Source organism: Erithacus rubecula (genome assembly GCF_903797595.1).
Source record: "Erithacus rubecula genome assembly, chromosome: 20".
In the NCBI taxonomy this organism is placed as follows: Eukaryota; Metazoa; Chordata; class Aves; order Passeriformes; family Muscicapidae; genus Erithacus; species Erithacus rubecula.
This window is the reverse complement of record NC_136672.1, coordinates 2,417,280-2,441,062: the sequence shown is the minus strand read 5'-3', so window position 1 is coordinate 2,441,062 and position 23,783 is coordinate 2,417,280. Positions and strand designations below refer to the sequence as shown.

At 45.0% G+C, this 23,783-nt stretch overlaps 1 protein-coding gene across 1 annotated transcript in view; it reads right to left on the bottom strand.

Annotated features, from left to right (window-relative positions):
• Positions 1-23,783, bottom strand: part of GAS7 (growth arrest specific 7) — a 54,372-nt gene that overhangs the window by 8,436 nt on the left and 22,153 nt on the right. Inside the window, exons 6-13 of the mRNA XM_079323164.1 lie at positions 16,706-16,795; positions 14,084-14,199; positions 8,626-8,700; positions 5,984-6,062; positions 4,760-4,888; positions 2,876-2,999; positions 1,768-1,847; positions 404-502 (exon numbers count right to left, since the gene is read on the bottom strand). Coding sequence (XP_079179290.1) covers positions 404-502; positions 1,768-1,847; positions 2,876-2,999; positions 4,760-4,888; positions 5,984-6,062; positions 8,626-8,700; positions 14,084-14,199; positions 16,706-16,795 — 792 coding nt within the window. The remainder of the gene's footprint in view (positions 1-403; positions 503-1,767; positions 1,848-2,875; positions 3,000-4,759; positions 4,889-5,983; positions 6,063-8,625; positions 8,701-14,083; positions 14,200-16,705; positions 16,796-23,783) is intronic.

Here is a 23,783-nt window from a genome sequence, read left to right as displayed (position 1 = left end):
TATTTGGTAAATGGCCAGCTTTTAATAAGGAAAAAATACATATATATATATATATGCTTTTCCAACAGTGAAACAATTCAGCATCTTCCCTGCACAAACAGAAAACCTCAGGGAGTAGTGCATCATGCTGGGAGAGCTAATAATGGCTCATGCTGGCCAAATGTACTTCAGTTGGCTGTGTCTCTCCCAGGAAAGAGCTGTGATCCAGGAGTATGAAATGTGATCAGAGCCCTGGAGGAGCAGGACTGCAGGGAGGCACCACAGCACTGCTGCAGACCAAGCTGCCTGCAGACACTTCTCCCACATCCTTTGACAACTGCCAGTGTGACCAGGCCAGGAGGGACCATTCTGCTCATCTGGAAGGCAGTGAAGAGCACAGAGACCAAACAGAAAGCACACTTACACTTTGGTTGAACATGTCTGTCTCGTGCCGCAGCTGTGTGTACTGGCACAGATGCTGCCGAATCATCTCCACCCTTTCCACTTCTAGTCTCTCAAGCTCCTGCACATGAAGAAAAACAAGTCCATATTTTTACTGGAACCTGAGCTTGGAGGCCCAGGGAAAGGATGCTACACAAAAAGCTGCCAGTAGGTGCAATACTGCCCCAGGGTCATGCTTTGGAGCTGGGCTCTGTGGCTGCACATTCCTCTGCTCTGCAAAGAATAAGAAACAGCAAGCAACAGCAGTCATCTCAGCCTGAGCCTAGCAACAAGAAGGTCACACCTTTCCAAAAGGTTCCAAAACTGAGACAACCAAGGCAGAGTGGAGCCACTGCCTTCTGAGATGCTGCAAGCAAGAGGGAATCTGTTTCCTTCAAGAAGTTCTGTGTGCTTTATTGCCAGCTACAGAAATGACAGTGATTCTGTGGGGCAGCAGAAAACACATTGGGGTAGATGGCTCAGACCACCCCCCATTCCAACCAAATACCTGTCAGAGCACAGCTCACCAAATGATGAGCTAGGACAAGATTTCACCCTGCTCAGCTGGCAGTAAGCAGAACCCAGCACCACTTTAGTTGGAAAGGCAAATGATTGATAGCTTTCCTCTTGATGTTTTCTGCTTCCCTCTGCTTCTGGATTTGATAAGATACCCCAAATCTGCATTTAGTCCTTCTGGACTGAATACACTGATGCACAGTTTTGGGCACAATATAAAAAAACATATTAAGGTGTTAAGAGTGCCCAAAGCAGAATCACAAAGACAGCACAGGGTCTGGAGGGGAAGCCTGGGGGAGGCTCTGGTGAGATCCAACCTGGAGCCCTGCAGCCAGCTCTGGGGCTGGCAGCACAAGAAGGATGTGCAGCTTCTGGATTAAGTCCAGAGGAGGCCATAGGGATGCTCCAAGGCAGCTTACAGCAAGCCAGGCTGAGACAGCTGGGGCTGGTAAGTCTGCAGAAGAGATGGCTCTGGGGAGACTTCAAAGAAAATTGTGAAATAGTGGAATAGAAAAATTCATTGATGTATAAATGGATTTGGTGATTTATCATCTGGTTTTCGGTGTTTTTCTTGTGCATTACTTCATCCTTCATCCGTCCTAATTCAAGTGTTCTGGCCCCTAAGCAGGCCTGAACTGGTTTAATGCCTTCTGCAAAGAAACAATTATTTCTTCTTTCCCCTAATGATGAGTTTTTCTTAGGACTGAGAATGGGAAACACAATGTGAGATATATCACCCAATTTCCCCCCTGCTTTGCACTGAGCTAGCTGTGAATGATGAATACTGTAGGCTATTACAATTCTGGAAGGGCAGTTTTGGATGTTACATACCAGAGTGGTGGTCACCATCTCCTCAAACCACTTGGACTGGGCTTGATTGTACAGATCCACACAGCGCATCAGGTCATCCCCTGAGTCAAGACAGAAACACATCAGTCTTTTCTAGCCAGGGCTTAGAGGAAAGTGTAGGCCAGGTTTTGTAGACCCCAAGGATTTGAAGATGAACCCTGGTGGAGCTCAGAAGAGTTCTGCTACATGGTATTTGTTACATAGACCAACATTTCCACCAAATGCTTGCACTTGATGTATGGCAAAAAGCAGGTGATTGGGGTGAGAATGAATAGGGGGAAAAGACAAAATTTTGAAAGAAAAACATAAGCATTAAGAGTATTTTTAAAAATGCCCAGAAATATAAAAAGGTAAATTACTTCAGTTAAAAAAAAAAAAAGCCATAGAGGGAAAGTTCTATTTGAAAAATAAAATAATTAAAATGGGAAATCAACAGTGGTGAGTTATAGAACTGCAGGGCAGCACTCTGTAGGTGAGACTGCAGTCTAAGAGGTCTCTCTCTCCAAGGGGAGTGAGGCATCAGATCCCAGTGCTGGATAAAGGGATGCTGATTTGCAGCCTCATGCAAATATACACAGGTCATAGCAAGTGGCTGTATCCTCAATGCAGTACAGCACACACTACTATATCCTCAGTATTCTTAGAAGAGAAATTATTTTAGTCACTGAGCAGCAGTGGAAAAGAAACCAAAAAAAAACACTTTCAAGGAAAAAGACAGTAATAGTAAGTGTAATAGGCACCCACAAAGTTGTGGGTGAGTGTGATTTAGGGAAGAACCAGGGAAGGAACTATGACTTATGGAAGAAACACCCTCAGCTAATCTGAATCTGACTTTAGAAGTTCCACAAACATTCAGTAATCCAAAAACACCTTCATGAAACAGAAAGACAACTCACCCTACTTTTGTTGTTCTCACTTCAACAGTTATCAATAATTTGTGACATCTGAGCTGGAAAAACTAGGCATGTTTCTTCTGAGGATTTACCATCACACAGATCAGTAGCATGGTTCACTTTGACTTTGTGGCTACAACATTAAAAAACAAGAACCATGTGGACAGACAGGCAGGTGCATTGCACCTGGTACCCACCTGCCTGGGTGGACTTCCTTCTGGCCTTCTTGATTTCCTCCTCTGTCTTGTTGCTGAGTTTCACCTCCAGCTGCTGTGTTTTCATTTCTAGATCCTTCTGCCTCTCTGTCAAGGCTTTCCGGGCCTTGGAGCAATTGAAGAGTCAGCAGTTACAGAGAAGAACTGGCAGCTGCTTTCAGCCATCCAGGACTCCTCCACACCAGTGTTTCTCAGCAATGTTGCATTAAACTGGCCACTAACAGGGATTCAGGTTCTTACACCACCATGAGGAGTTCACAAAAGTGTCCTATGACCACAGAGGAGTTACCACTAACAAATCACAAATGCATCTGAACTCTTCACAGAGTTAGAGAGGCAAAGGACTAATGGCATCATCAGGCTCCCCTGTTTCTTAATATCCTTCTCATTATTTCTGGAAGAAAAGAGAGCTGGACCCTCTTTGAAATGTCTTAAATAGCATCATTACCAAGACATCTCTTCCATTCACTTTTCTTACGAACTGAATCAATGAAGTAATTTCAAGTATTTCACAAAATTTGTCTTTAAGTACATTCTGGACTCAACATACACCTATCACAAACTAACAATAGGAACTTAATTCAGGTTTGTGCCAACAGTAGAAACCAAGAACTGAGGTCTGGTACAACTGATGACTTGAACCACTTTACTTATGAGTTCTTCAAGCTGTTAAAACCTGATTTATCAGTACAAATATATATTATACAGCTAAGTTAGTAAACTACCTTAACAAATAAACATTGCTACATGCAGGCTGATAAATACATAATTAGTTTTGCATGGATTTGTTATAAACATGCCACATTTGTTTTTTATACTGTACTAGTGTTTCAAACTAAATTGGCATGACTGTGTTTACTTAGCACCTTGAAGTTTTCTACAGTCAGACCAGCCTAAATGTTTCATCTCTGCAGAAGCATTCCTGGAATTATTTCTACATGCAGTCCTGCAGGTCTGGAGGGAGCTGCAGGAGAGCAATCCCTGAGGGGCTGAGTGCCCCACAGGCACTGCAGTCACAGCTCTTCCCTGCTCTCACTCCTTCTTTCCAAGGTTATTCCTAATTCACTCTTCCCAATATTGCTACTGAGTTGCTTTGCAGAGAGGAGTGTGAAGAACTTCGTGTTTTGCAGAAAAATGCCTTCCTTGCAAGCACTCAGCCTAATGACCTTGTGTATCCTGCAACAATTCCATCCCTGGGGGAACTCCTGCTGAGCTTCAATGAAAGCATAAACAGCTTGGGGGATGACTGGGAATGGTATTTTCCTATCCAATTTACACCCAAAAGCAAACCTCCCGAGGGTACAGCTTGGCAGCTGAGGCACAAACACCCCCATTTCTGCCAGCTGCTGCTGGGAGATGATATTTGGTGGGTCTAACTGCCTGCACCACAATCACAGCCACCTCCTGGTTCCTGTTACATCAGCCCATTCCTGGGTGCTGCTGCTGTTTGGATTTTTTCAGCGAGGGTGTTTCTTGTGAAGGGTTTGTGATTTGCAGAGCAGGGTCCAGCTGCCCTCCTTGGCCATCACTGAGCCAGGTGACCCTGCTGCCATTCTAAGGCAAGGTGCTCTGAATTTTGATGGCAATAGATGCACACAAATAAGGAATATTTGCATCAATAAATTAGAAATTTGCCCCAAGTTGGGAAGGGGAGGATGAACCACAAAGCCATTTCAGCAGAAAGATGTTTGCCACTCACTTCCCCGATCTGAGCTAAACACCAAAGCATGTCTGGGGCCGGGCAAAGCCCAGCTAACAGTGAAATCCCTCAGCAGGAGCAGCTGAGGTCCTGAGTGAGAGGACAGAAACTGTCCATGGGCCTGCTGCAGCAGCAGTGCCAGCAGCCCCAGGCTGCCCTGCTCCCACCTTCTCCACGGCCGAGTAGCGGCTGGCCAGGTGCTTCCGCAGGTCCGCGATGTGGTGGTCACACTTCTTCATGTCCTTCTTGAAGTTCTCTCTGAAGTTCAGCAGGGGTTTCTCTACCTCACTCTGCAGCTGAAAATGAAAACAAAGGAAGAAATGGCAGTAATGAGGAGCCAGGCAGTAACTCCTGGCTCTTTACAGAACCACAGAATCATTAAGCTGGAAAAAACCTTCAAGATCATCAAGTCCCATCATCAGGTCCACCACTAAACCCTGCCCCTAAAATGCCACATCCACATGTTGTTTGCACACAAACAGTGGGAAGGATTTAGAAGATGCTACAGGAGTTTCTGTGCAGAGTTTAAGAAGAAGTAAAATGATGGAAAAGCCCATCTTTACCTGGCCTGCCTACACGCACACATCCCTCCAGGGTGAATTTCTTCCTTTCGGAAAACAATACAGGAGGACAATGGGGAGCAAAAAGTGTTTCACTAATTACAGCCCTGATGTCGAAGTTTAAGGCAGAGCAGTGGGTTACCAAGGCAGCAGCTGGTTGCCTGAGTAACCTCTGCTGAATTGCTTACAAATGGTGCAGAGCTATAATTTTCCTCCAGAACATGGCTGCTGTGCTGAGATATCTGCCACTGTATTGAACTTGAACACCCACAGAGGTTAACAGAATGTAACAGGATTCAAGAGCATGTCTCATGTGGTGGAAAAAACCCAGAGAAATACCATAATTTGTAAAAGAAATCTCCATCACTTGAGATAGAACCCAAAAATAACATGATGTTCTCAGCACACTTTTGAGAAAGGCTAATGATACAAAAAAAGCCAGAGTTCTGGTTCTCTTCCTTCTAGACAGGTAGAGCAAGTTCTTGTTGAGAAGGCAAATATTACTTTTCATTTCTTCCTTTGCAGAAGTAAAGTGTACAAGCACTAGTTAAATTTACTGGCTGGAACACAGAGTCCAAGTGAACAACATCTAGAATCAATTTTACTTCTTTTTTATGAAAAATTAAGGCTAGATGTATTTTAATTTACTCATCAGGTAGACTAAATAAACTGATTTTGTGAGGAAAAGTACATTTCAGTGAGTTTGTTCACCAATTTACTAATTCTTCTAAATTTGTACCACGTGCATGTGTATTTCCCCCACTAACATGCACTGAAGTGAGAGGCCACCAATTCAGGGCAAAAATCTTTGGAAAAGTAAGAACCACTTACCTTAGAAGAAAATTTGAGATGAACCTCTGCTTCATCAGCTAAACTCTTCTTGAGCTGAGCCCAAGCCTCTCCCAGTGTGCTGAAGGAAGAGAAGGACAATGATCAGTCTCTCCCCACCCCTCCTCATGGGATCTGTCAGACAAATCTGGCACAACACTTTGTACCAGATCTTCACCAGCAAAGCAGGGTAACAGAAATCTGAGCAAACAACCAACCTTTGTGACCAAGGCAGAACTGTGTTGACATTGTTTGCAGCAGATCTTTGAAACCACAGTTCATGACAATCTCCACTCACAGAGATGCCAGAGCCCCCATAAGCAAGACCCTCCAGTATCTTAGCCTTACCATAACAAGGTTTATACCAATACATTTTTTCTACTACCTTTTCTACTTTACACCCTACTTCATAGAACAAATTTTCACTTCAGGTGAAAGGTCTCAGAGAAGCTTTTCAGCACTTGAAAATTTCTCCATGTCTTTTCCTTTCAGATTATTTCCAAGGCAGTGGCAGCTGAGGCACCCTCCCCCAGACCCTCTAGGACAGCCTGGATTCCTCTGAAAGCATCATAACCAAAACTACACTGTCCCCAGTACAGTACAACTCCAGGGACTAAACTGGTAACAGATTATTTTGTATCAGACACTCTTTCTTCTACATATTTCATTGTGATTGCCTTTTTAGACAACAGCATGAAGTTGTTGATGAATAAGCTTGTGATTCACTATAGCCAGATCCTTCTCCCACAAACTGTTATGTAACTGTATCTTTCACATCCTGTGAAAGTATAAAATTTGCTGCTTTGTCCTCATTAAAATGCATATTTTTTTTCAGCTAATTTCTCCAATTTAACAGGAGAATTCTGAATTGCAACCTTTTCTTCAAATTGCACATGCCAACCCTCCTAGCTCTGTCACATCTCTGATTACAGTAAATCTATAATTTCTTCTATCATAGGTTGCTCATTAAAAAAACATTTTAAAACCCCTTGACTTAGGACAACCCTTTGGGATTGCATTCCACAGCTACTTTTTGCAGTTTAGTTTTTGAAAGCAGTGGGCTTTTCCTACCTAGTTTTTTCCACTTTAGGCTTTATTTAGGGCACCATTTCTCTTGTCTGCCTACGAGAATCTCCCATCACAAAAAGCAATACTAAATTAAGAGCTGTGATGCTTGACCTACTCTCTTACTCCATCACTGAAGAAATTTAGGTTGGCTTGGCATTGTTCTCTATGCATATACAATTGCTCATCCTCTTAGCTTTCCTCTAAGTGAAAGTCTCATGGTTTATTCTACCACTTTGCAAAGGTTAAATAAAGTTGAGTGATCTACAATCGCTGGCTCCTTCTATCTCTTCCCTACTGCCTTTTCAAGGATAATGAGATTTGACTGTTCCTGATAGCCTGAAAAATCACCTGTCATCTGCAATCTCAAACTAATGATCAGTCACCTCTGATGCTGCTGCAAGGACTTGAGTCCTCAAATATGTTGTTCATTAGCTAAACAACTCAGATACACCTACAGAAGTGCTCCCAGTATTTCTGCTTCTCTGAGGTCCTCTCCCACTGCCCAGCTCTCACTGACACTAACCCTGTTATCTGATCCAGAAGAGCAGCACTAGACAGTGCTTTCAGCTCCATGCACTCTGCCCCATGTCCTTTCCAGCTCCCTACTTCAATATTTCTTAGGCTTGAGTGCTCATTCCCTCTCTTTTCACCTACTCTGCCCTAGTCTCCTTCTTCATTTTTTCAGTCATTCCCTCCTTGGGGTAGGAGAAGGTAGAAGGAAGATGTGGAAGAAAGTGGTTTAGCTTTGCTAGGATCAGGTGAGCATCCACCCCTAAGGAGAAAGGACAGAAACCATTGTCACTGTAGGTGCTCAGGTTACTCTCTTGCAATTTCTGTCCTTGTCTCCTGGAAAATGAGCAAAACACCTCATGCAGCTTCAGTGCTGGCAGAAAGACACTATGGCACAGCTATGGTGAGAACAGTCATTGCCAACTTTGGCTTTCAGTGCTTAGAGGGTTTGTGGTGGAACAGACAGAGCTACCAAGTTCTGATGCTTCAGGATTGGTGCCTTTGCATTATTACTGAAGAACTGCACATCAGTCTGAACTGCAGTGCCTAATGTCTCCTTAGTAACTTCCCAAGTGTGAAAATGTTGGAAATAAGAAGCAATCTGCTGCTGTTCTTGAAGGGCCAGAACCCTGATGAGAGGAGACTTCTTTATCCTCCCTCTTCTCTGTACTGCTCTGATTGTAGCAGCATTGCCCTTGCACACATACCCTCAGTAGTGTATATATATATATTCTATATAGTCTTCCATTTTCAAAGTAGTTTAGTATACATACATGCTAATCCTGGAAGGAACTAGTTCTGGCTACAACAAGGAGAGCATATAAACCTGAGTGGAAAGAAACATTTTATACACATATTCCTAAAAATTCTCTCATTAACAACCTAAAAAAAAACCCCAAACCAACAACTCTGAAGTAATTCCATCTTCCCCAGCATGCCCAGGGTACTAATCTAAATAAACCTCTACTCAACAGGAGAGAACTGGGGAAAATTACATGTACCTGAGTGGGAGAAATGCCTTTTATATTAAAATTTGTCTTCAGTGAAAGTCACAGAGACACACTTACCCTTCTTCCTGAGCAGCCAAGGAATTCTGAGACAGTTTGGACAGGTTCTTAGCATATTCCTCCTCAATCTTTATCCTACACTCACATACACACAGAGAGAAAATAAAAAGACAGCAGTAAGTAAGCTTTAAGGCAGAAACCCACACACATAATTTGAAGAAAATTCTCTGCATTTTAACAGATTTTGCCACAGGAATTTTCCTTTCAGTCTCCAGGGCTTGGCAGCACCAGTTTGATGAGCAGTCTTCTCCCCCCATATGCTAAAAATGCAGAGGCAGGAGCAGGGCTATATACAGGAAGGCATGTGTGACAAAATTAGCTGAAGAAGCTTCAGATCTGGAGAGCAAATAACAAGGACAGAGTGTTTCTGCTGTGCAGCACGGGCTGTCTGCAAAACCAGAAGCACGTGGTAAAGTCTGCTGTGAAATGTGAGGCTGCACATCCTTGAGGCAAAAATGAAGGAATGTGGCAACCCAGGAAAAATCCAAATGAGATGTGGTGGACTGAAGTGCACCTTTCTTAGGGACACCAAATGCTTCCTGCTCTCTGTTCTGGGTGACAAAGCATGGCAGGGATGTGGCAGGAGCTTCTGTCACCAGCATGGGGCCAGTGCAACCCCCTCCTCTATTCACCCCCCTCACTGCCCTGTCCTTGTCTGCACTCAGAGGCAGCAGAAAAGGAGCTGAGCTTGCCAGAGGCAAGGGAGCAGAGGAGGAAAGGTGCTGGCACACAGCTGCTGTGGGATGCCTGCAGGGAGGAGAAGGGCAGCTGTGGAGTGAGGGGTCAAGGGTGCTGACAGCCCAGCAGGGAGGCATGAGCAGCTGCTGGTGCAGAGGTGAAGGGCATTGTGCCTGAAACCATCTTCCCTGTCCTGCTGTGAAACAACTGCAAGGTGCATATGCTCCCAGGCACAGCAAACCATTGTCTGCTCACTGGTTTTCCACCCAGCTCACTCAACAGAACATTTCTGAGAGAGCTGTGTGGCCCCCAGGTAGAAAAACTGATTCTGTGCCAACTATGCAGGAGCAGGGACAAAACCTGCTCTGAAGTGTCCATCCACAAAGACTCAGGAGGTGGGCTTATTTCTGGCATGCCCATTTGCAGGGGCTAACTGAGCAAGTGCACTTCTGCAGGGACCATTTGACTAAAAGGGGTCCCCTGAGACAGTTGAGAGGCATTTGATGCTCTGGGCTGCTGAAAATATCCTGGAGGATGTGTGGGAGTGGAAGTGCCATGCTGTGATTACACTCACAGCAGTTCAGGGCAGGGAGCAGGTCTGGGTGCCACAACTGACAGCTCCACAGCAAAGCCAGTGACTGGCATGTCCCTTCCAGCAACTGATTGGGATGCAGCTGGCTGAGGACCAAGGTGACACCCAGTTTGGTGTGACATAGAACTGCAGACCTTGCCTGGAGCTGGGGGTCCTCTCCTTCCCCCTCCCATGAAGGCAAAAGCAGCCAGCTCCCCAGGCCTGCTCTAACAACACCAACAAACACAAGCACCAAAGGCTCCACTGTGCCAGGACGTCACTATGACAAGGGCTCCATCCAGGCACACTTCACCTAATGTACTTTAAAGACCTGCTTCAGGATGAACTGATCTTGTCTGAGAAATGACAATTTCTGTGAACTGGAAAGAGCTAACAGATCAAAAGTAGTAAAGTTGCAAATGTCTCTCCCCAGAGATCCTCACTGTTTTGGGCTCAGTTCACAAAGTTCTAATCTACAGCCTTCACCATGAACTTCATTCCTTCTGAATTTTGTCTTTAGGATGCCTTTGAGTGCTTTTCTGTGGATGCTAGCTGTTCAAAGGTGCAACAGTCTGCTGACTGTTCTGAGCTGCCATGCAGCCCCTCACAGAACCTCTGTCTCAGTCAATTGTCTCATGAACAGAGCAGCAGTTGAACATCTTCCATCAAAAAGGTCTGCTGTGAAAATAACAAATTTAAAATCCTGTAAAGTTCTTCCCTGCTACTGCTGAAGCTGGGGCATTATTGAATGTAGCAGGACAGAAACAAGCCTCATGTCTTTAGAAGGGAAGAGAGTAGGTTTATATTAGAGATTAAGAAGAAATTCTTGCCTATGAGGGTGGGCAGCCCTGGCACAGGTGCCCAGAGCAGCTGTGGCTGCCCCTGGATCCCTGGCAGTGCCCAAGAGCTGGAGAGGGCTTGCAGCAATCTGGGACAGTGGGAGGTGTCCCTGTCCATGGCACTGGGAAGGGTGGATGAGCTTTAAGGTCCTTTCCAACCCAAACCATTCTGTGATTCTCACAACTTCACAAGCACACACAAGACAGCCCATCAGTGCCTGTCCTAAATGTGGCACCAGGCAAGCAAAGCCACTGCCTTTGATGGAAGAGCTCCTCTCTGGTTCCAGCTTTGGCCCAGGCTCCAAGATTTTTTCAGGGATTTGAAGTGTTACTTGTACTGGAAATGGATGGCAATACTAAAAGGGCAGACTGCTTGGCAAGAAGGAACATCAATAAAAGATTAAAAAAAGAAAGTGAAATGTCTAGAGTGAAGAACCCCAAATACAAGAAATAAATTATCCTATCCCAGCTATGCTTCCTGTCACTGTCTGTAGCCAAAAGGGGCTAAAAACCAAGATAAATCTCAAAGAGGGGAAAAAAATCTGCCTCTTGATCCTGCCTGACATAAACACACTGCAAACTCTGGATTGTGGTGACTATGAAACATCAACATGCCAGAACTCCTGAGTCCATTTTCAGACATCCACGTTCCATCTTCCTAACAAAAAAAAAAAAAAACAAAAAAAACCCCAAAAAAACTACAAGTTATTGTTTCCACTCATTTGTTTGAAAACTTCCAGGATTTCACTCCCTATATAGTCAGAAGCATTACAGATTTTAAGTGCATTTTGACCCATACTGTTCTGACTTCACTAGTTCTAGCTGATCTTTGGATGTTTCTTTCCTGCTCCCTTTTACTTTTCTTTTTTTTTTTAAGTAATTTGTGTGCCCACACTCAAATAATTTCAGTCATGACATATTATGGGGGATGAAGAAAAACTAGAGAGCTGCAAAGAGAGGCAAAGATAATCTGATGTGACTGCCATGCAAGAAGAAACTAAATAGATTAAGACAACAGGGGGAGCAGGGAGAGAAGGTGGTGGAGGATATGTGACAGACAGCTCCACAACTGCCAGAGTGCAAAGACTGTGACTGAGCCACTGCTCCTCCAGATTAGGAGGGAACAATGAGATTTTTAGACAACTGAATTAATGATTACTTTTCCTGGGCAGAGACTGCAGAATTCTTCCACAAATTGCTGCAGACAAACAGTGAAAGGTGCACACATGGATCTGCTGAATAAAGCAGAAGTGACATAATCTGCTATTTAACTTATATTTTATAAATATAGCACTGCTTGATTAAAAAGTGAATAAGAAACTGTTCCTTTGATAATGGAAACACTACTTCTTATACCTATTGCTTCTCAGGGCAGTCTGCTGATTTTTTTTTTGCTGTTTTGGAGTCCATCCCTGAATGCAAATTCTGGACCTTATTTTCACTTTTGATTCAAAGTAACACCTTCTTTCAGACCAACACCTTGGATTTTTTAGTCCAATATATTTATTTATTACTTTCCTCCTTTTCTTGAGGTCTGTCTTCCTAAAAGTCAGAGTTATGTGACTATTTGACTAAACCCTACCTCTGTCAACAAGAACTGAATGAACATGCAATTGCTCTGTCTGAGATTGCTACATACAAGAAGCTCCTGTAAAAGCATCTACTTGATAAACTAAATTTCAGTTAGCTTCCCTCTTGTTAGATATTTGATGAAGAAATCTGGTTATTATGTCTTATACCAGCTTCCTACTGAAGGGCTGTTTTTAATGGCTGCCTGAACCTCACCTCCAGCAGGCTGATTGTACAGAGAGAATTTTTCTGGACATGACAATTCCCAGTTTAATGTGGTCTTGTGTTCCCCAAGGAACATGAAAACTTCACCAATATTTCAGCCCTCTTAGCTGGGAACACAGAGGTTCCTCTGATATTCTGAGCTCTTTTTCCATGAATAATCCCTCCAGTTCAACACCATCATCCTTTTCTGCACAGAACAATTCTGATCCTCTGTTACAAACAAATTAAAAATGCATTAATATTTGTGTAACTTCCATCCAGACCCTCTTCACACTTAATTCCCAACCTTTTTTGGTTTCTAGCACACAGTGAATCTTTTCTTTCCTCTCCAGCATGCCTGCTTCTTCCTCTGCAGAGGACAGACATGCCTCTCCACGTGTCAGAGCTGCTCTCCTTGCTCTCTCTAATTTCACACCAACTTTCCCTTCCTCTTGAATGCATCCTGCTTTTATTTCTGTCAAATTTCATTATATATTACTTCCTTTGAAGCAGCTTCCCCCTCTTTTCCCTTGCTATCATAATTCTGCTTGCCTTCCCATCCTCTCCCTTAGCAAACCCATTTCTCAATTCTATTTTTAAAGTGCCAGGTATTCCTTTCTTCTACCTCTGGTCTCACTGTAACTGTGCCTTGGACTGTCTTCTGTCAAAGGCTACAGAAACCTCCAGTGAATGCTGTGTGTGTCTGATCACCACCATTGCCTGTGACACTTTCCATTTTCCCATGCTGCCACATCCCTAGCATGATAAAAAAGGTGAGAGGAAGAAACAGAACAAACTATAAATGAAGCAACTATCTGCATGTTCTGCCAATTGAACTGCACCCTGACAAGAGAAGTTTCTGGGGAGACCTCAAAGCCCCTCCCAGGGCCTAAAAGGGCTCCAGGAGAGCTGCAGAGGAACTTGTGACAAAGTAGGGAGGAACAGGACATGTGGAATGGCTCCCCACTGCCAGAGGGCAGAGTTAGGTGGGATAATGGGAAGGAATTGCTCCCTGGCAGGGTGGGCAGCCCTGGCACAGGTGCCCAGAGCAGCTGTGGCTGCCCCTGGATCCCTGGCAGTGCCCAAGGTTGGACACTGGGGCTGGAGCAGCTGGGACAGTGGGAGGTGTCCCCAGACATGTAGAGGTCAAGGAGCTGGAATGAGATGATCTTTAATGTCCCTGCCTTCCAAAACCATCCTGTGCTCCTATAACCAAGCTCAAGTCCAAAGTCCACATTTTCCTCTAGGAAACTGTGCCTATGCTCCATGTGAACAAATTCCTTCTGTACTTTTTAGACAAAATACTTCCCTTCTAAATATCACTTTCCCTCTGCTTCTCTCCTGTTTATGCTTTTTCCTTAAATCTGCACCTTAAAACCTTCTTGGTTCCCTCTAAACAGACTTTGTGCAATACAACTCAGACAAGTGAGAGCTGGAGAAACCTGGAAAGCATGGATGAACATTAAAGAAATATTAAATGTTCATTAAGAATTTGTAGCATACCTTTTATGCAGTTTAAGTCTTAACATATTAAAGGAATACCTAAATTGGAAAAAACCAATTGCAATAAATAATTTGATAACCAAGTGCTAGTTACCTTTCTCGAACAAACTCTGCCATTTCTTTCTGCATTTGTTTCCCTTTAAGTTGCTTTTGAAGAAGAATTTCAAATCCAGACACTGTATTGTTCCCTTGTGAGTCCTTCTTATCTGCCTGAAAGAAATGAAAGGAAATTCAACAAAAAGCTTTGGAGGCCAAACCCAGAGAGATGTGGCTCCCAGCAGTGGTGTCTGAGGAACCTTCCCCTGGGAGCAGCTGATGGCTACAGCACCTCAGTCCCTCTCCAAGAAACAGCCCAACACCCTCCTGTTCCTCTTACTCCCTTTTTTTTAATTTAAAAAGCAAAGCTTTGCAGTTATCTTTAGTCAGCAAAGGATGGTGTGGGGGCCAAAGCAGCAGCCCTGCTGTCATTTCTGCCACCACCCTCCACAGTGGGTAAGTGTCAGCCCCCAGGGCTCAGCCTCCAAAAGCAGGAATCCTGGAGCCAGCACAAGGGAACTCTCCTGGGGCAGAGGGGAGGACAGTGCTGCTCCTTCCAGGGAGAATGCAGCCCTGAAAGACCTCTGCCAGGCTGCCAAGTTCAGCTGTGATTTGCACTAAGGAAACCAGAGCCAGCCTGCACAGATCTGCTGTAAAACAAGGCAAACCAGCAACTTGTCCCACAGATCACCACACACACCCCATTCTTCATTGTCTGTTCCTTACACAGCCCCTTGCTCCACTGCCTTCAGCCTTGCTACAAGACCCAACTGCTGCCTCTTTCCTCTCTGCTTCCCTATTCCATTTCTTACCCTCTTCCAACAAACAAATTCTCAGAGAACATTTCCCTCAGCACTGCAGATTTTGCTCTGATCCCCCACGTGCTGCACAAGTAGCCAGAGGAAAATGCCAGATTAATCAAAGGAGACTGGCAGGACGCCCTGCCAGGCACCAGCAGGCTGAGAGAGTGGGAGAAGTGGAGATGATGGAAGGAGAGTGAGCTGTGGGCAGATCATGACTAGGCCAAAGAGGAAATTCCTGCAAGAGTTATGGGAGGATAGAAGTCTGCAAGAAGTAAGGAGCTCTGAGTAGAGTTTCACTGAAATTGAGATGTGACCAACCCATGGAGCCAAACACTGGCTGACCAAACAGGGCAGGAACCTTTGTAAGACACATGCAAAAAAATCAGTCTGTACACCATTAATGATTTAGGGGACCAGAAGACTGGAAGAAACTGAAGACATTTTGAGATAATGTGACTGTTTTCAAATATGTCAATGTATTTTAGCAATGCCCTGCCACCAGCACTGAGCAACACAAGAGGACACGCTGCTGGGCCTGCAGCACTGACACTTTCTTTAAAAAAGAGAAACACTTTGTAACACTTAATAACCAGTAACTGAAAACACCCATGAGATTGCTGAAAGCTTCATTGCTGATTCCTTTGGTAGCATTTGTTGATTCCATTGTGGTTTTCTACTCACTACCCAGAAAAATCTTCCAGTGGAAAAAATGCTTTCCACTGGAAGAGCACTTTCTATCAGATCCATACTCCAAGGACTGCTACCTCATTTTAATGTGATTCAGGAACCTGAAAACAGACCTGAGCACAAGGGGGTACACACAGAACCAGCCACTGAAGACTTTGGATCCTCCAGGCTGCATTAAAACTACTCAACTTCAGCTACAAATGGGCCTGTCCTTCACAAACCTCATGCTAGAAAAAATGGATTTATTATCTGACCTCTGGAATATCCTTGGAAGGCAGCTGTACAATTTAATAAGGAGTTTTTAACTATCTGCTTGTTTTAGAAGATGCACCCTCTGCTTCCCTGTATATCCCTGGCTCTTGTACTCTGGAAAACAGTGAAATCATGTTCCCTGCCAGCCACCTCACTGTCCTATGGAACTGAGGATCTGCTGGAGTGAGTCTGGAGGAGGCCACTAAGCTGGAGCACATCTGCTCTGGAGACATGCTGACAAAGTTGGGGCTGTTCAGCCTGGAGAAGAGAAGGCTCTGGAGAGACCTCAGGGCTCTGTCCAGGGCTCCAGGAGGGCTAGAGAGGGACTTGAGATAAGGGATGGAGGGACAGGACAAGGGGAATGGCTTTCACTGCCAGAGGGCAGGGCTGGGTGGGATATTGGGCTGGAATTGTTCCTGGGAGGGTGGGCAGGGCTGGCACAGGGTGCCCAGAGAAGCTGTGGCTGCCCCTGGATCCCTGGCAGTGCCCAAGGCCAGGCTGGACACTGGGGCTGGAGGCTGGGACAGTGGGAGGTGTCCCTGCCATGGCAGGGATTGGGAAGGGTGGGCTTTAATATCCTTTCTAACCCAAACCAGTCTGGGATTCTCTGATTCTCCTCTTCCCACTGCACTGCCCTTTTGCCTGTGCTATTTTGAGGTATGTGGCTTTTTCTACATCCTCCCTATTTCCTGAGCAAATCCATCTCCTGAGAACTGTCCTTGCCTTTCTGGACAGTCCTCTGATGATCAGCCACATCTCAGACTAGTCAGATGCTTCCAGGAGATCTTCACTGGCATCCCCAGTCTCCCTGGTACTTCCTCAACACACTGTACCTCAGCCCAAATTCTCCTTTACCTTGTACCACAAATCAAGCTGTTTATTCCACTTTCTTGGAAGCTCTGGAGCTGCATGTGGCATGTGGCTGGCTGCCTACTTACCCAGAAATAATCACAGTAGCTCCACTCTGAAGGTTTCAGCAACTGCTGCTCTGGCATTACGTCAGGGTGGGGGAAAGTCACACAGTTGATCTGTTAAAAAAAAAAAAAAAAAGCCCAGAGAGTTAGACAGTAATGAAATTTAGCTGTTAATGAGAGATATGTAAATAAAAAGTTATACCCACGTGCTTCCCATCAGAAAATCCGCAGTGAATGCATGCCAGTGAAGAAAAATTGGTTGTTGCATGGAAACAGCAGCTAAGTATTCCCAGAATGCTACTCTCTGCAAGCAGGAGTGCCAGCCCAGAGGGAAATAAACTACCCATTTCACAGGAGGAAAACCTACTGGATTTGGAAAGCACCACACAGGGAGTTCTCCCAGATCCCTAAAAACTGTGATAAAAAACATGATGTGAAACACCCTGAGCACAGAAACACAGTGAGCACCAGAGAGCACTGCAGGCACTATTGGTGCAAAAACACCTTGGCTATGCCAGCCTCCTACAGGATGACAAAAAAAGGAATTATTTTTTCATTGCACAGCCCTTCAATCTATCTCTAAGACCTTTCCAGATGGAAATGATGCTCTGTGTGAAAAGGAACAGGGGCTCTCTGGAGTCAGTGAACCTTCAGTGTGCAGAAGCCACAGTGATCTGCCAGACAGGACCCATCACACAGTCATTACACAACGGTATAAAAAAGTCCAAGAGCTCATTAAGTTATGCCAGTGGAACATCACAGTGCTAAGAGCACAGCAAAGGCACTAAGCACCACAGCTAGAGCAGAACATGCTGCAGAACAACCCTGGACACAGCCAAGCCTTTCAGAGGAAGCACCAGTACAGTCAGAGCCCACTGCCAGTTTGTAATGCTCACCCCAAATCCCTGCTGGCAGGCACCCTGAAATCAGGCCCTCTCAGGGTCATGGCAACACTAAGAACACTTGAGTATTAATCAAGGGATTGAGAGATACTGGGGGTGGGAGACTCACAGCTATAACTTATGGGATGGGGGTTTGTTTTGGATCAGTTAACGCTCATAGGAAATCCACACACAAATCTGTGGGTAGGGTTAGCACAGCTGCATGGGCAGACCCAAAGGCAGGGCTTACAGCCAGTGAATCTGCCTTTGGGCTATTCAGAGAGGATCAGAAAGGATGTGGGTGCTGACACAGCACAAACCCACCACGCCAGAGCAGAGCAGACAAAACCTTTAGCTGATACAAAGCTGCTCCTACAAACCCACACTGGTTCTGCTGCCTCTGCCCAGGCTGGGGGTTCAGCAGCTGTCCTGTAACAGTGCAAGAGCTTGCTACACATCAATCACTGCCCAGAGCTTGCCAAATCCATCCCAAAGCTGAGGACCCTGTACCTGTGGTGTCTTTGGCTGCCACCTCAGCTAGATCATATAACACATGTCTTGCTGTCCAGCTCCCATCAAACTGACCTGCAGGTCACAGATCTGGGCTTTGCAGGCAGTGGCCATGCACTGGTCACCCTGCACCTCCAAGCAGGAGCCAGCCTCTCCAGACAGAGCAAGAATGTCCAGGCAGAGCTGGCACCTCTAAACAGAGCTGGCACCTCCAACCAGAGCTGGCACCTCCAACCAGTGCCAATCTCCACTGGCTATAGGGTTCCAGCCACAGACAGCACTGCAAACACCTTCCCTGCTCCTGTGCTCCCCACCAAAGAGCCAGGCACCAGGAGTTACAGAAATCAGCTCAGTTCAGAGCAGGATGGCCATGCTCTAACCAACTGCACCTCCAGAGTGTATTCTGCAGCCTTTAACAGAAGCTTGGGCATCATAGAAACACAGAATATCTTGAGTTGGATCACTGCATTGTGGCACTGTGCACCAGGACAGGGAGATGATTTCCAGTGGAGTGCACAGGAGTTGTATCCTGCAGCTTAAAAATCTGCAAAGAGAAGCAGCAAGGGAAATTCCCATTCCCTGCTAAAGGCAGTGCCCGTTTCACAAAAATGAAATCTGTGTCAGCTGGAAGCTGCTGATTAGAGATGTGACAGTGAGTCTCAATGTCCTGAAGCAATAACCACAGAGTCACTGGAAATGCCAAGGCTGGACTGGTGACAGTGTCCCACTGCAGAGGGCAGAACTCCAGGAATGCAGCAGGAAGTGGAGCAGTGAATATGCACATCAGCAGGCAATGAAAGTGGGGTTAATTCACATGTTTCTCCAAGTTTTAGGAATAAATCAAAACATTCTTTACTTCTCCAAAGACTGAATCATCTGGAAATGATGTTGAATTGTCTGGAAAGAGTCATGAGGACATTTGGGTCTAGTATCACTTTTAAAATAGAATTGTTGCCAGAATTAAAAAATTAAAAATGCAGAAGCTTTTACAATCTTAAAAAAAAACCCCAAAAACATTATGGTAAACAAAACTTAACAGAACTTACAGCTTTTTACACTAAGTCCCACTAGGGGGCATGAAAATTTTCAAAACTCTAGAAATATTACTAAAAATTATGTATGACTACATGGGAAATCCTGTGATCCTTCTTTCCCTTCATTACCTCAGATTTCTTATACTCAAAAAAGAGCTCTAAGATTGATATTTCCTAGTATTTCCAAAACCTCTCAGGATTTCCCAGCAGGAGGGGAACACCAGGCTGGCACAGAGCAGTAGGGGTGTGACAGTGCAGCATTCCCCCCTCCCAGTCCTCCCTCTGAAATGTTCCTTTTCTTGCTTCCAAAAGCCAAGAGAGGTCCCACTGATGAGCTGAGTGATGCTAAGGATAGACAAAGCATCCCAAGATGATGTCCCCATGTCTGACTGCATTCAACAGCTCCATCAGTCCCATGGACAATGACACTCCCTCCATGCAAAGGACCACTGCCCTCACTAATTTCGAGAGACCACACTTTGCTCACATCCCTAAGAGCTGCCTAGGCTCCAGATCCAAACCTGTGGCACTATGGATATCTTAACAATGCTGACTTGCCAGCAAAGCCTAATAAAAGCTTGCAGAAGGTGGCTATTATAGCTGTTAATTGCCAGTAAGAAACAAAACAAATTAAAACACGTCTCTCAGATAATGATGGAATCACAGAACATGAAGAGAAAACAAGGTGTGATGACCTGCATTGCATTCCCACAAGCTCCACTGGGACAGCTGAGGTGATAATCAGCCTCACCATGATATTAAGTTCTTATGCAGCCTCTTTGTCAAAATAATGGCTGTTGTCTGCTTGCAACAAAGCAAAATTAATAACAAGACACCAGCAGGGCAAAACCCCAAGGAAGAGCTGAGCAAACCTGCCAGAGGACAGCAGCTTGTCTTTCCAGCTGCCACTGGCCATGAGTGGCTCCACAAAACCTGTCTGAGAGCCACTGGATCACAGAGGACAGAAGGCACAGAGGCAAAACACGAAAAAATCATGGTGACAAAGAAAGCTTGGTGGAGGACACACACAGAGGGGATCAGAGAAGCAGCACTAATTGATGCATTTCTCGACAAGCTGTGTGCCAAAGCCAATGGATTAAAATACTTTTGCCTGTGTACTGATCATGAGCAAATGCAATTATATTAACAGCTGAATATTCCAGCTCCTATTTCCCATGAGTATGCTGGCAGTCATGGCAAAATGAGCTGTTTACATTGTAGGTGACTCCTAATTATGTCTGAGACACAAAAGGGTGACAGAAGAGGAACAGACCCGGGGAGCCAGGTGAATTCACAGGATTTGCACAAGAGCAACAAACTTTGTTGGGTTGGACGTGCACATTAATCTCCTGGATTTCAGAGTCTCTACAGGCTTTGAAGTCACTGCCACCATTCACCAGTCAATGAGACATTGCCAAGCAACATGAATAGAACAAGAATAATTTGATCAAAGCTTAGATAATCAACTACACGTTTATTACATCAGACACAAATAAATGAGCAGAAAGTGGCTGAACTTACTGTACCACGCTAAAGTGACTGAAGCAGGGCAACATTTTTGCCTATCTTTTCAACTTAAAAATGCACTTTTTTTTTTTTTTTATTTCTACACATTCTCACCACCTTAAACACAGAAGAGATGTGCCAGATTGCCTTACTTCAGTCCCTTCTTTATGATTTCAGGTGAGACCCAAAAAGTACAACATCCAACACAGAGTTCACATGGCAACTGGAACTATTTGGGTAAAAAAGCCAAATGCAAAGGCTGGAGAAGATCCCAGAAGAGCTTGGGCGCCCTGAACTCCCCCCAGGCAGGGAAATCTGGAAATGCCTAGGTTATGTCTGGGTAGCTTCAACACCATGAGTTTCCCTGGGTTTTAGCTCTGGCAGAGTGATGCTGCAGCTATGGTACCACAGAAGGGAACAACAGACAATTCAAATCCTCACTTCTGACAAATCTATTGATTCCTTCCTATTTCAAAGGGAAGAGTCTGCCAAAAGTGTGGAAGAGCCTCCTTTTACTTGGTCTATCTGTAGAAAGGATCAGAGATTATTCAGGGCTTTTCTGACAGTATCTACCCTGCAGAGGGGGAACCTGTGCTGAACATGCAGCCTCATGCTGTGCTCATCACAACCCCTGTGTATCACACTGTGTCAAACACAGAGCACAGCAGCAGGAAATCCCAAGTTCCTGTGCACAGGCTGCTCATCTTCCCATCTGCAGCACGTGTCCATTGACGTGTCCAGCACATGCAATCCAAACACCAGCATTTTCCAAGTCCTGCACTGTCCTAACGAGGCACTAGAGAATTTTTAAGAAAGAAATCCATGCTCAGAAATACCTTATAGTCAGGCTGATTTCCTGCTCTTCTAAGTAAGACAGCTCTGTTCTTCAGGTGATATCCACCTGTACATTCTCCATTTAACTCTCCCTCACCTGTTGTAAATTATCTCCAGCTTCCACATACAACTCATGGGCAGAGACTTCAGCAATCAGCCAGCAAACCATCAAGCCTTAAAATAGTGAGTGCACCATGAAACTCATTGTAAAACCAGCACGGACCACATATCTGCAGTTTCATAACAGCCTCCCATATACCCAGCTGGAGTTTCTCTTCCAAAGAAGATGGAAGGTAACATTCCCTGACCAAACAGAAAACACCAGATTATTCTTGCTGTTTGCACACTGAGGGGAAATACTCCAGCTCCACATGCCTTCAGGGTTTCCAGAAGCTGTGCTACTTCATGCCACTGGGATGCAGAGGAGGCAGATGCATCCTGAGGAAGATGCTCCCACTCCTTGCTGAAGGCGATGACGCAGCAACAGCTTGGCTGGACATCACCTGATGTCTGCAGCCTGTGTGCCACAGGATTTAGGCTTGAAGGGAGATTTCCCAGACCAAGAGCCTCACAGTAAATCACAGAATTCCCCTCTGCAAGATGAGGTTCTGCCTGAGCATAGCTACAGACGAAGGAAAATGACACCAAGCTAAGGACATGCCCTGCAGCTCTGCTACCCAGAACATCCCCACGTCAGCTGAGTGGCACTGAGCTAACAGAACCTCCTAGGAGACAGTGAAAACACTTACACTGTTTTACAGTTTACACTCCATATGAGATTTATTTTTCACAATGCTGTCTTGATGGAGGCAATGGCTTGGAGCAAACAGCTGTTAAAATTAGCTTATTTTTGTCTATCTGATTCATCCTACTTGAAAGCTTTGGGCTCCTGCTGGAGAAGCGCACACCCAGTGACCCTGACATAACACACTGTTTCCTGCTTTGCAGATGTTACCTGATGGCACATGGGCCAGCAAATATATGGAAAGAGAACAGCCTGAGTCCTCAGCCCTGGAAGCAGCAGGGATTGCAGAAAAACAAGCACTCCTGTGCCTGTGCAGTCCAGTGCAACCCACCCTGTGGGACCATGTCTAGTGCTCTGGACATGATGTTCAGCCCATGATTTATCTCAATCTCCCAACCTGAGCAGGCAGGGGCTGCACTGAGGGGCTGGGACATGTCTCCTGCCACAGCCACTGCAGCCCTGGAACAGCTGATTCTCCCAGACATCTGCAAAAATGTCTGAACATACAGATTTATACTTGCTTCAAAGCACAGCACACTCTCAATACACCAATTAACAGTGCTAACATTGGCAACAACTGATTTTAATGACTAAAATCACTGATTGAAAGGATTTTTTTTCAAAGACCGTGGAAGATCTCCCCCTCCTGCCCCAGAACACTGTACCTGCACAGCAGTGGCTGACCCACATCTCAGTCAGGGACACCTCTATGTGCTTCTCTGGAACCCTGGTTTCTGTCACTAGAAACCTGGCCCACTAACAAATAAATCTGCAGGCTGCACGTGACAATGCAGACAATCTCCTCCTCGTAGTAACATTAAGAATGTATAATATTAAATTATTCCTTTTGTTCTCAGGGACTTGACACCCTGCCAATACTTGCAGCTGCAAGTATGGTTATTGCCCCTTCTTTATTGCTGAAAATTAATTTATCTGTTCCTTTCTTCTGATTTCCATTTAAACAAAACTTTCTATTACTAGCCACTTTCATTCATTAATTTGATTTCCTTTCTGTTTTTAATCATCTGCCCTGTACTGAAGAGCCCATAAGTGCTAATTGTGTTTCAGATGAGGTCATCAAGCCTGCAAAAGATATTAATGTCTGTAAACTGAGATACATCATACAACTGAGAACATTTCTATTCACAATACAGAATCACAGAATGGCTTAGGTTGGAAGGAACATTAAAGCTCATCTTGTTCCACCTCCCTGCCATGGATAGGGACACCTCCCACTATCCCAGGGTGCTCCAAGCCCTGTACAACCTGGCCTTGGGCACTGCCAGGGATCCAGGGGAAGCCACAGCTTCCCTGGGCACCCTGTGCCAGGGCCTCACCTCCCTCACAGGGAACAATTTCTTCCTACTATCTAATCTAAGCCTCCTTTTTTTTTAATTTAAAACCACTGTCCCTTGACCTGTCACTACATGTTCCTGTAAAAAGTCTTTTCACGGAATCAGTTATACTTAATTATAAAGATTACAAATAAATACACTGAAATATAAAACCTTTGCCTATACTTTTCACCAGATATCTTTACTTGGACACTCTGGCACAAGAAACCTTCTTGACACCTCAAATGTAGATTGGGA